Here is a 14,219-nt window from a genome sequence, read left to right on the forward strand (position 1 = left end):
AAGCTAATCCATCTCTGCATCACTGAAATTATGATTTAAGTGGTTTTAGTAGAGGTGGTAGGTAGTAGTTGGTAGACAGCCAATGACCATGGAAGTATATTACCAGTAGATCCCACTTGGATATCTGGAGGGTTAATCACATCTGCATAGTGAGCCAGCACTTTCAGTGATTGTCAAGTTGCACTCCTCTGACCCAGATAGTTGTCTTTCCTTCCATCTCACCCACACAAGGACTACTGGCTTTCTGTCCACAGACATACAATCCTTTCTTGTCATACATAACACATGACACTGAACTCCCACAGTTCATTCTTCAAAACTCTTCGATTTTCCTGCAGTGAGCATGATGCACGAGCCATGCCTTTTGGCAAAATTGTTGGAGCAATAGACTGAAGTAGTAGGTAAGAACATCTAAGCAGGAGCATTAGGTAGAAACATTAGCTAGAGGTAGTAAGTGGGAACATTAGGTAGTAGTAAATAGGTAGACCATTAGGTAGGAGCCTCTGCAAACACTGTGCTTAGAGCTCCTCGTTCCCTCCACCTCTGACACATATATGCTCTTTGTCAATCGTTCCTCACTCATTCTCTCCATGTGACCATACCATTTCAACATGCCCTCTTCTGCTCTCTCAACCACACTCTTTTTATTAGCACAGATCTCTCTTACCCTTTCATTACATACTCGATCAAACCACCTCACACCACATATTGTCCTCAAACATTTCACTTCCAACACATCCACCCTCTCTCTGCACAACCCTATCTATAGCCAATGCTGTATATATATATTTCATTTATATAGATCATAAGAAGCATTTTGGGAGCAGATGAGTGAGTGTGTTAGCAGCTTTGATGCACGAGACCAAGTTATAGTGATGGGTGATATGAATGCAAAGGTGAGTAATGTGGCAGTTGAGGGTATAATTTGTGCACATGGGGTGTTCAGTGTTGTAAATGGAAATGGTGAAGAGATTGTAGATATGAGCACTGAAAAAGGACTGGTGATTGGGAATACCTGGTTTGAAAAGAGAGATATACATAAGTATACATATGTAAGTAGGAGAGATGGCCAGGGAGCGTTATTGGATTACATGTTAATTCATAGGTGCATGAGAGAGAGACTTTTGGATGTTAATGTGCTGAGGTGGGCAGCTAGAAGGATGTCTGATCATTATTTTCTGGAGCGAGAGAGAAGATTTGTAGAGGTTTTCAGAAAAGAAGAGAGAATGGTGGGGTGAAAAGAGTGATGAAAGTAAGTGAGATTGGAAAAGAGACTAGTGTGAGGAAGTACCAGGAGAGATTGAGTACATAATTGAAAAAGGTGAGAGCAAATGATGTAAGGGGAGTGGGGGACAAATGGGATGTATTTAGGGAAGTAGCAATGGCTTGCGCAAAAGATGCTTGTGGCATAAGAAAGGTGGGAGGTGGGCAGACTAGAAAGGGTAGTGAGTGGTGTGATGAAGAAGTAGGATTGTTAGTGAAAGAGAAGAGAAAGGCATTTGGATGATTTTTGCAGGGAAGTAGTGTGAATGATTGGGAGATGTATAAAAGAAAGAGGCAGGAGGTCAAGAGAAAGGTGCAAGAGGTGAAAAAAAAGAGGGCAAATGAGTAGCAGTGAGAGTATCACTAAATTTTAGGGAGAATGAAAAGATGTTTTGGAAGGTTAATAAAAGTGCATAAGACAAGAGAGCAAATGGAAACATTGGTGAAGGGGATAACAGGGAGGTAATAACAAGTAGCAGCAAAGTGAGGAGATGGAGTGAGTATCTTGAAGGTTTGCTAAATGTGTTTGATGATAAGTGGCAGATATAGGACGTTTTGGTCAAGGTGGTGTGCGAAGTGAGAGGGTCAGGGAGAATGGTTTGGTAAACAGAGAAAAGGTAGTGCAAGCTTTGAAGAAGATGAAAGCCAGCAAGGCAGCAGGATTGGATGGTATTCCAATGGAATATATTAAAAAAGGGGTAACTGTGTTGTTGACTGGTTGGTAAAGATATTCAATGTATGTATGGTTCATAGTGAAATGCCTGAGGATTGGCAGAATGCATGCATAGTGCCAATGTACAAAGGCAAAGGGGATAAAGTTGAGTGTTCAAATTACAGAGGTATAAGTTTGTTGAGTATTCCTGGGAAATTATATGGGAGGGTATTGATTAAGAGGGTAAAGGCATGTACGGAGCATCAGATTAAGGAAGAGCAGTGTGGTTTCAGAGGATGTGTGGATCAGGTGTTTGCTTTGAAGAATGTAAGTGAGAAATACTTAGAAAAAGAAATTGTATGTAGCATTTATTCATCTGGAGAAGACATATGATAGAATTGATAGAGATGCTTTGTGGAAGGTATTAAGAGTATATGGTGTGGGAGGTGTGTGGGAGGTAAGTTGCTAGAAGCAGTGAAAAGTTTTTATCAATGATGTAAGGCATGTGTACAAGTACGGAGAGAGGAAAGTGATTGGCTCCCAGTGAATGTCAGTTTGTAGCAGGGGTGTGTGGTGTCTCCATGGTTGTTTAATTTGTTTATGGATGGGGTGGTTAGGGAGGTGAATGCAAGTTTTGGAGAGAGGGGCAAGTACGCAGTCTGTTGTGAGTGAGAGGGCTTGGGAAGTGAGTCAGTTGTTGTTCCCTGATGATACAAAGCTGGTGGCTGACTTGGGTGAGAAACTGCAAAAATTGGTGATTGAGTATGGTAAAGCGTGTGAAAGACGAAAGCTGAGAGTAAATGTGAATAAGAGCCAGGTTATTAGGCTCAGTAGGGTTGAGGGACAAGTTGATTGGGAGGTAAGTTTCGATGGAGAAAAACTAGAGGAAGAGAAGTGTTTTAGATATCTTGGAGTGGATTTAGCAGCAGATGGAAGCAGAAGTGAGTCACAGGGTTGGGGAGGGGACGAAGGTTCTGGGAGTGCTGAAGAATGTGTGGTAGGCGAAAACGTAATCTCGGGGAGCAAAAATGGGTAAGAGATATGTTTGGTAAGAAAAAGAGTGTGGTTGAGTAGCAGAAGAGGGTGTGTTGAAATGGTTTGGTCACATGGAGAGAATGAGTGAGGAAAGATTGACAAAAAGGGTATATGTCTCAGATGTATAGGGGACAAGGAGAAGTGGAAGACCAAATTGGAGGTGGAAGGATAGAGTGAAAAAGATTTTGAGCAATCGGGGCCTGAACATACAGGAGAGTGAAGGCATGCAAGCAATATAGTGAATTGGAACAATGTAGTATGCCGGGGTCGATGTGCTGTTAATGGATTGAACCAGGGCATGTGAAGCATCTTGGGTAAACCATGGAAAGTTTGTGGGGCCTGGATGTGCATATATGTATATGTCTGTGTATGTATATGTATGTAGACATTGAAATGTATAGGTATGTATATGTGCGCGTGTGAGCATTTATGTGAATACATGTGTATGTGGGTGGGTTGGGCTATTCTTTCGTCTGTAGTGTTGCACTACCTCGCTGACACGGGAGACAGCTTATTTACTTATTATACTCCATCGCTGTCTCCCACGTCAGCGAGGTAACACAAGGAAACAGATGAAAGAATGGCCTAATCCACTCAATACACATGTATGTGCATAAACGCCCACACACGCACATATACATATCAATACATTTCAATGTATACATACATATACATACACAGACATAAGCAAATATACACATGTACATATCTATACTTGCTGTCTCCATCCATTCTCGTCGCCACCCCACCACACAGGGAATGGCATCCCCCTCCTCCCTGTGTGCACGAGGTAGCGCCAGGAACAGACAACAAGGCCACTTCATTCACACTCAGTCTCTAGCTGGCATGTTTAATGCACCGAAACCACAGCTCCCTTTCCACCTTCAGGCCCCACAGACCTTTCCATGGTTTACCCCAGATGCTTTACATGCCATGGTTCAATCCACTGACAGCACGTCAACCTTGGCATACCACATCTTTCTAATTCACTCTATTCCTTGCATGCCTTTCACCCTCCTGTACGTTCAGGCCCCGATCGCTTAAAATCTTTTTCACGCCATCCTTCCACCTCCAATTTGGTCTCCCGCTTCTCCTTCTTCCCTCCACCTCTGACACATATATCACCTTTGTCAATCTTTCCTCACTCATTCTCTCCATATGTCCAAAGCATTTCAACACACCCTCATCTGCTCTCTCAACCACACTCTTTTTATTACCATACATCTCTCTTGCCCTTTCATTACTTACTCGATCAAACCACCTCACACCACATATTGTCCTGAAACACATCATTTCCAACACATCTACTTCCTCTATACAACCCAGTCTATTGCCCATGCCTCACAAGCATATGATATTGTTGGAACCACTATTCCTTCAAACATACTGATAAGTCCATTCCAAGATATCTAAAACACTCCACTTCCTCTAGTTTTTCTCCATTCAAACTTACCTCCCAATTAACTTGTCCTTCAACCCTACTGAACCTAATTACCTTGCTCTTATTCACATTTACTCTCAACTTTCCTCTTTCACAAACTTTAACAAACTCAGTCACCAACTTCTGCAATTTCTCACTCGAATCAGCCACCAGCCCTGTATTATCAGCGAACAACAACTAACTCACTTCCCAAGCCCTCTCATCCACAACAAACTGCATACTTGCCCCTCTCTCCAAAACTCTTGCATTCATCTCCCTAACCACCCCATCCATAAACAAATTAAAGAACCATAAAGTAATCACACATCCTTGCCATAAACCGACATTCACTGGGACCTAATCACTTTCCTTTCTTCTTCCTCGTACGCATGCCTTACATCCTTGGTAAAAGCTTTTCGCTGCTTTTAGCAACTTAACTCCCATACCATATACTCTTAACACCTTCCATGAAGCATCTCTATCAACCCTATCATATGCCTTTTCCAGATCCATAAATGCTACATATAAATTCATCTGTTTTTCTAAGTATTTCTCACATAAATTCTTAAAAGCAAATACCTGATCCACACATCCTCTACCACTTCTGAAACCACACTGCTCTTCCTCAATCTGATGCTCTGTACATGCTTTTACCCTCTCTGATGTGAAAATTTATTCACTCATATGCTGGTCTTACATATCAAAAGGAAAAAAAGTTTGGAATGTCTGGTGGTCATCAAATGGGGTGCGTGGCGCATATGTCAAGGAGGGATATGAAACTTTTTGTACTCAGCATAGATAATGATGCCACTTTCTTTGGTTCTTCAACAGAAACATAATCTACTTTCAGGATGGCTTCCTGGGAACATAGTCTACTTTCTGGATGGCTCCCATTGGAAAAAATAAAACCCAAGTGATTAAGCAGCAATCAAACTATACCGGAACACACCAAAAATACTATAATGCTCCCTGTGGGGATCCTAACCATGCTTCTTCTTCTCCCCACCATCATTCAAACTAGAGGCATGCTTTATTGGCATGTGGAGTTGCCTTATGTCATAAGCCACTATAATTCTATCTGTCTATGTCTGTGATGCCTATTCCCTTAGCAAATTCCCTCTCATATCAACCCTTCTAATTGTATGATGATAAACTTCCCTTATAAACTCCCATCCTTTAATTCTTCCCACACACCCAAACAACCTTAAAGTATTATGTCTCACCCACTCTAACACTCCACAATTAATTCCCTTTGCATTCCCTGCACTACTGAATCTATCATACATCCCCTCATTACTTTCATTTCATCTTGTCGTACACCATGCCAACTAAAATAGCACCAATAAAAAAATCGTAGTGTCAGTTACCTAATAATACAATGGGATAATACATATGACCTTATGGGGACCCTACCTGTACTTGTAAGGGTTGCCTTATCTCATGGTCATTTAAACTGGAAGGCACTCTTTACCAGCATGTGAAGATGCCATTAACCTTTCCTGATCTATTTCAAATTTATTATACTTGATCACCGTTTCCCGCTTCAACAAGGTAGCGCCAGGAAACAGACAAAGAATGGCCCATCCAATCACATACACATTTTTTTTTTTTTTTTTTTTTTTTTTTTTATACTTTGTCGCTGTCTCCCGCGTTTGCGAGGTAGCGGAAGGAAACAGACGAAAGAAATGGCCCAACCCCCCCCCATACACATGTACATACACACGTCCACACACACAAATATACATACCTACACAGCTTTCCATGGTTTACCCCGGACGCTTCACATGCCTTGATTCAATCCACTGACAGCACGTCAACCCCTGTATACCACATCGCTCCAATTCACTCTATTCCTTGCCCTCCTTTCACCCTCCTGCATGTTCAGGCCCCGATCACACAAAATCTTTTTCACTCCATCTTTCCACCTCCAATTTGGTCTCCCTCTTCTCCTCGTTCCCTCCTCCTCCGACACATATATCCTCTTGGTCAATCTTTCCTCACTCATTCTCTCCATGTGCCCAAACCATTTTAAAACACCCTCTTCTGCTCTCTCAACCACGCTCTTTTTATTTCCACACATCTCTCTTACCCTTACGTTACTTACTCGATCAAACCACCTCACACCACACATTGTCCTCAAACATCTCATTTCCAGCACATCCATCCTCCTGCGCACAACTCTATCCATAGCCCACGCCTCGCAACCATACAACATTGTTGGAACTACTATTCCTTCAAACATACCCATTTTTGCTTTCCGGGATAATGTTCTTGACTTCCACACATTTTTCAAGGCTCCCAAAATTTTCGCCCCCTCCCCCACCCTATGATCCACTTCCGCTTCCATGGTTCCATCCGCAGCCAGATCCACTCCCAGATATCTAAAACACTTCACTTCCTCCAGTTTTTCACCATTCAAACTCACCTCCCAATTGACTTGACCCTCAACCCTACTGTACCTAATAACCTTGCTCTTATTCACATTTACTCTTAACTTTCTTCTTCCACACACTTTACCAAACTCCGTCACCAGCTTCTGCAGTTTCTCACATGAATCCGCCACCAGCGCTGTATCATCAGCGAACAACAACTGACTCACTTCCCAAGCTCTCTCATCCCCAACAGACTTCATACTTGCCCCTCTTTCCAAGACTCTTGCATTTACCTCCCTAACAACCCCATATATATATATATATATATATATATACATATACATATCAACATATACACATATATATATATATACAAATACATATCAACTTATACACATATACATACTCAGATATATACATATATATACACATGTACATATACTTGCTTGCCTTCATCCATTCCTGTCAAAACCCCACCCCACAGGAAACAGCATCGCTACCCCTGCTTCAGTGAGGTAGCGCCAGGAAATCAGACAAAAAAGGCCACAATAAAGTACTTTTTTCAATCTGTTTATAATCCCTGGTCCCGAGGACACCTAAATCATTTCGGTGAGAATGACTGAGGAAAAGCATGATGCAAAAGGTAGGAAGCTGTTTCCAGCTTTTATGGATCTTTACAACGTGTATGACAAAATTGAGTGAAATGCTTCATGGGATGTGTTAGGGATACATAGGGTAGGGGAATAACTGCTTAGGGATACATAGGGTAGGGGAACAACTGCTGAATGGTGTGAAAATTCATATCAGAGTGGATGGAGAGTTGAGCAAAAAATTTGGTATGCAGGTGGATGTGTGGCATGGCTGTGATATCACCGTGGCTTTTCAACATGTACAGGTACACCACTAAATTTCCAGCAACTGATGGTTCGACGCCTCCTTTACTCAGGACAAAATTATGTGAGGGAACTTGAAATTACCGTGGCCACCAAACTAGTTTAATGAGCGGTCACAGGTGGTGTTGTGTGTGGGGCGCGTTTATTTACATTCCTTACACTGCACTTGTTGGTGGTGATACCGCAATTCTGCGAGATTCTGAGCTTATTTTGCTTAAATTTCCCTAGTTATGGCTTCTAAGACATATGAGAGTGTTAGTCGTGGTGTCAAACGTAAACACCAGTCCATATCGATCCAAAATAAAGTAGAACTGTTGAAAAAAATAGACTGTGGCGTTCCCGTGCATTAAGCTGTGTGACTTCCACAGTATTGGTTATCAACTGTTTATGATATAAAGAAGCAAAGGGAGAAAATTTTGAAATTCTAAGCAGACAGCAATTCCAAGAAGCAAATGACGATTAGAAAAACTATGAAAGATGATAAGAGTACTTAGCATGATCGAGTGATGATGGAATGGTTTCGACAGCATCAAAGTGATGGAGTGGGCTTGTCAGATAGCATGATAATGGACCAGGTCAAGCTGTTCCATAAAGAACTTAAATTACAACATGAACGTGACTATAGTGAAGGATGGCTTCAAAGATTCAAGAAGCATCAAGGAATTTCCGTGAATAAAGTGTGCAGATAAAAGCGGTCTGCAAGCCACAAAGGAGCTGCCAAGTATGTGGACGAATTTGCGAAACTCATAGCTTACGAGCACCTCAGTCCTGAGCAGGTGTATAAAACACTAACAACAGAAGACAAAGAAGACCCCACAGGATTCAAACAATCTAAAGACAGACTTACCATGTTTTGGTGCTCAAACATTTAATATTTGTTTAATTTAAATTTCTAGCTGTCCATGGTATTCTTCAGACACATGGGAGATGTATAATTAGTGGGTTAGAGGTGTGTTGATGAATTATTATTACGTGACCACGGTTGGTCCGGCAAAATGGTTAATCCGGTAAGGCTTTGGAACCATGAGTGCCAGAAAACCCGTGGTGTACCTGTATATGGACAGAATGTAAGATATGAGAGCAAAACTTGAGAAAAGGGGTGCATGGATGGAGTGTGGTAGTGAGATATGGTCACTAGTGACAAGCCTGGTTGCCGATGATACTGCATTGTTTGCTAAGTGTGAAAAAGAGTTGCTAAAGGTTGTAAGTACATCTAATGATGTGAGTGTAGGCATTTGAAGGTAAATGTGAGTAATAGTAATGTAATGATGTTTGAAGGAAAATACATTTTGAAAAGATCTACAAAGTGAGAAAAGAAAGTGTACTAAACTGTAATAGATATTGGGTAGAGAGACTGGAAGAGTTGATAGAACTGGAGTATTTGGGAGTTATCTTGGTAATATGGAAGGAAAGATAAGGGAGAGAACAGTATTGGGTAGAAGAGTCACTGGGACCCTTAACAGAATGATGAAGGGGAGAGGTGTCAGTATGGCAGTGAAGAAAGGTCCTCCCGACCCTAACCTATGCAGTCAAAACATGGACATGGGATGAGTTAAAGAGGTCAAGAATCCAGGCTATGAAAATGAGTTGTAAGAGAGGAGCATGTGGTAAGATTATATGGAATGAAGAAAGTAATAAGGACTTGTTTGAGAGAACTGGTATGGCAGGGATTGCAAAGGGAAAGAATTGTGGAGTGGTAGAGAGGGTGAAACATAACATTCTGAGGTAGTCTGAGCGCATGGAATGAGTGCAAGATGGGGACTTTATCTGGAAAGTGTATGATAGTATGATTAAAGAGGTTGTTGGTGTGAGAGAGAGACCACCTGTGAAATGGTGTATGCGAGGTAGGCATGTAAGCCACAGGGGTAAGTGGAGACTCTTTTGCTGTGGTCAACCACTAGATGGGAGTCTCAGGAGGGAAAGGGTGTCAGAAATACAGATAGATACTATAGATAGGATGGTAATTTGGAAGCTTTGACAGCACATAAGAAAAGACAAGCACGTTGCCAGAGTTTCAAAAGAAGTAAGAGGAAAGAGAGTCAACATATAAGACAAGGTCTGCCTGAAGTTGCTGTACAACCCACACTACAGCACATGTGAAACCCAGGTCAAAAACATTAGAACTATTTGCAAAGTACAACAAACATATAAGAAGTTAAAAGAATAAGTAAGAATCTAAAAGAATCAGGTAAGAGAAACAAAGCAAAACTGGTAGGATGGAAGGCCAATCAAGGATTAAGTGTGTATGTGTAGCATGTCTCCACGGCAATTGTGTCTTTAAGGACAACTCTATAGATATGAGCAAAGATCATGATGTGTGCAGGGGATTCTACATAAAGAAACCTTCTGAATACTAATATTAAGTAATGTCTGATCCTGCTATCAAGTACAGATTGTCACAATACTTATCAAACAATGAAGAAATGTATTACCTTAGGTAGGAGTTGTGACGTTCTCAAGGATGGGAGAGCTTCGTGGGAAGAGTCCAAATCTATAAGCTTAGCTGTAGGCACCTGGCCAGCAGGTGTTCCAGCTCCCAAACTACTTACACTCTTGGCTGAAAAGTAAAATTGCAATTGTACGACTATAAATATGTTTCACTGGAGTTCACTAGTTATGGAAACTCTACTGCCAAGGCCACCCTACCGAGGGAGTCCCAGGAGAGAAGAGACAACAGAGATATAGATAGATCAATAGTAATATGTTTCAATAACAAACATTCATATGCATTTGAAAAGCTTATACTTTGACAGTACATCTAGCTATATTATGTGGGTCCTTTTCATATCAAAAGACAGGATGCAAATTTGGAATCTTTCACAAACATTTTGGTGTGAAGTTTAACACAACTCTGAAATACTTATTCAAAAATATTTCACGCTGTGAAGACTATCACTCAGTATGATGATCAAGAGTTTGCATTCCAGATAATATGAATGTGAGAGATGAATGTCAGCTACCTCTTATAGCAAAAGAAAGGGATAAAAAGCATGTGATGAACCAGGAAGAAAAGGATAAAAGCAAATGGGAGCAATAAAAGACAAATAGGTAAAAATTACATCTTCAAAGGGTTTTGTTTATCTTTTCTTGCTTCCCTTACTTTTCACCATTCTTTGATACTGCATATAATCACATATGTATGAGAAGATCAAAGATGGGAGAGAGTCCTACTGGTAACTGATACAATTCTAAAAAATACAGATCTACTTAGGGCTTTCACAGACCAGGTATTCTGTGGAATAAATCTTAATGCTTTATCCCAGAAGCAAAAGAGAGAAAGAATTATACCTCCCTATTCCCTGTGTGTCATAGAAGATAACTAAAGAGGCAGGTGCAGGGTCTCAAAACCCATCCTTCTTGTATTTCAATTTCTAAAAGAAGGACCAGAACAAGGAGCCAAGCAGGGTTTGTGCATCCTCCTCAAGAGTCAGGCTAGGATGTCTAAATGAGTGTGGATATAACATGGATGTTCCAGCTCTGAGTGAAACAAAGCTCAACGGTAAAGGGAAAGAAAGGTTTAGAAACGGGTTGGTGACAGGTCAAGTGCTATGGAAAGACTAACACTACTGATGCAGGAGTTGTGGGAGTGTGTGAATGAGTATAATGAAGTAAATTCCAGATTGATGAGAATAAAACTGAAAATGGATGGATGGTGAGAGATAGGCGATTCTTAGTGTTTATGCACCTGATCATGAAAAGAAAGATCGAGGTAAGTGCTTTGGGGGCAGCTGAGTGAGTGTGTCAGCAGTTTTCGATGTAAGAGAGCAGGTATTTGTGATGGAACATTTAAATGTGAAGGTATGTGGCAACTGAGGGTATATTTAGGGGGCATGGGGTATTCACTGTTATGAATGGAAATGGTATACAGCTTGTGGAGTTGTGTGCAGATAAACGACTAGTAACTGGAAATACCTGGTTTAAAAAAGAGGGATATTGAATGTGAGTGGAGGAAACAAATAGATATGTGCAGTATTTCAGGGAAACATTTCCTCCATTTTCACCTCACATTACATTGGTTGATGGGAGTAACATAACCAAGGATGGGACTTATCTTTTCCTCTGTGTGATGATTCTTAAGTCACTCTTAAAAAGAATGAGAATGAATGACTTGCACAATGGATGGTATGTACAAAATGAAGAGTTTAGGGACTTTGTGATTGCTTTCTTTAACTAAATTCTTCAGTTCCAGTTGACAATAAATAGCTTGTGCAAGGAGGTGATAATCTGCAGAAAATCTGGCAAATTCCTGAACTTCTTTGCACAAAATATCAGACAATGTTCGTCTGAGAAAGAATACTTTCCACGTATTCCCTGCGTGTTATAGAAGGCGACTTAAAGGGAAGGGAGTGGGAGGCTGGAAATCCTCCCCTCTCTTTTTTTTTTTTTTTCCAAAAGAAAGAACAGAGAAGGGGGCCAGGTGAGGATATTCCCTCAAAGGCCCAGCCCTCTGTTCTTAACGCTACCTCGCTAATGCGGGAAATGGCGAATAGTATGAAAAAAAAAAAACATAAGTATCTGTATGTAAGTAAGAGAGGTGGTCAGCAGGGATTATTGGACTATATATATTAATTGCTCTTATTCACATTTACTCTCAACTTTCTTCTTTCACACACTTTACCAAACTCAGTCACCAGCTTCTGCAGTTTCTCACATGAATCAGCCACCAGCGCTGTATCATCAGCAAACAACAACTGACTCACTTCCCAAGCTCTCTAATCCACAACAGACTGCATACTTGCCCCTCTTTCCAAAACTCTTGCATTCACCTCCCTAACAACCCCATCCATAAACAAATTAAACAACCATGGAGACACACACCCCTGCCGCAAACCTACATTCACTGAGAACCAATAACTTTCCTCTCTTCCTACATGTACACATGCATTACATCCTCGCTAAAAACTTTTCACTGCTTCTAACAACTTGTCTCCCACACCATATATTCTTAATACCTTCCACAGAGCATCTCTATCAACTCTATCATATGCCTTCTCCAGATCCATAAATGCTACATACAAATCCATTTGCTTTTCTAAGTATTTCTCAAATACATTCTTCAAAGCAAACACCTGATCCACACACCCTCTACCACTTCTGAAACCACACTGCTCTTCCCCAATCTGATGCTCTGTACATGCCTTCACCCTCTCAATCAATACCCTCCCATATAATTTACCAGGGAATACTCAACAAACTTATACCTCTGTAATTTGAGCACTCACCTTTGTCCCCTTTGCCTTTGTACAATGGCACTATGCAAGCATTCTGCCAATCCTCAGGCACCTCATTATGAATCATACATACAATAAATAACCTCACCAACCAGTCAAGGTTATTAGGTACAGTAGGGTTGAGGGTCAAGTCAATTGGGAGGTAAGTTTGAATGGAGAAAAACTGGAGGAAGTGAAGTGTTTTAGATATCTGGGAGTGGATCTGGCAGCGGATGGAACCATGGAAGCGGAGGTGATCATAGGGTGGGGGAGGGGGCGAAAATCTGGGAGCCTTGAAGAATGTGTGGAAGTCGAGAACATTATCTCGGAAAGCAAAAATGGGTATGTTTGAAGGAATAGTGGTTCCAACAATGTTGTATGGTTGCGAGGCGTGGGCTATGGATAGAGTTGTGCGCAGGAGGATGGATGTGCTGGAAATGAGATGTCTGAGGACAATGTGTGGTGTGAGGTGGTTTGATCGAGTGAGTAACGTAAGGGTAAGAGAGATGTGTGGAAATCAAAAGAGCGTGGTTGAGAGAGCAGAAGAGGGTGTTTTGAAGTGGTTTGGGCACATGGAGAGGATGAGTGAGGAAAGATTGACAAAAAGGACATATGTGTCAGAGGTGGAGGGAACAAGGAGAAGTGGGAGACCAAATTGGAGGTGGAAAGATGGAGTGAAAAAGATTTTGAGTGATCAGGGCCTGAACATGCAGGAGGGTGGAACAATGTGGTATACCGGGGTCGACGTGCTGTCAATGGATTGAGCCAGGGCACGTGAAGCGTCTGGGGTAAACCATCGAAAGTTCTGTGGGGCCTGGAAAGGGAGCTGTGATTTCGGTGCATTATTACATGACAGCTAGAGACTGAATGTGAACGAATGGGGCCTTTGTTGTCTTTTCCTAGTGCTGCCTCGCACACATGAGGGGGGGAAGGGGTTGTTATTTCATGTGTGGCGAGGTGGCGATGGGAATGAATAAAGGCAGACAGTATAAATTATGTACATGTGTATATATGTATATGTCTGTGTGTGTATATATATGTATACGTTGAGATGTATAGGTATGTATGTTCGCGTGTGTGGACACGTATGTATATACATGTGTATGTGGGTGGGTTGGGCCGTTCTTTCGTCTGTTTCCTTGAGCTACCTCGCTAACGTGGGAGACAGCGACAAAGCAAAATAAAACAAATAAAATATATTAATTGACAGGCATGTATAAGAGACTTTTGGCAGTAAATGTGCTTAAGAGGGGCATTTGATGGGATGTATGAACACTATCTTGTGGAAACAAGGATTAAGATTTGTAGAGGTTTTTGAAAAAGAGGAAACAATATTGGTGAAAAGAGTGGTGACTTATGAGAAGAAATACCAAA

At 41.4% G+C, this 14,219-nt stretch overlaps 1 protein-coding gene across 1 annotated transcript in view; it reads right to left on the reverse strand.

The window, feature by feature from the left end:
* The window catches only part of tamo (PUB and ZnF_RBZ domain-containing protein tamozhennic), a 184,796-nt gene that overhangs the window by 3,254 nt on the left and 167,323 nt on the right, over window positions 1-14,219 (reverse strand). The window contains 1 exon segment of the mRNA XM_071690509.1: window positions 10,068-10,192. Within this exon segment, the coding sequence (XP_071546610.1) occupies window positions 10,068-10,192 (125 nt within the window).

This window comes from Panulirus ornatus, chromosome 48 (genome assembly GCF_036320965.1).
Source record: "Panulirus ornatus isolate Po-2019 chromosome 48, ASM3632096v1, whole genome shotgun sequence".
In the NCBI taxonomy this organism is placed as follows: Eukaryota; Metazoa; Arthropoda; class Malacostraca; order Decapoda; family Palinuridae; genus Panulirus; species Panulirus ornatus.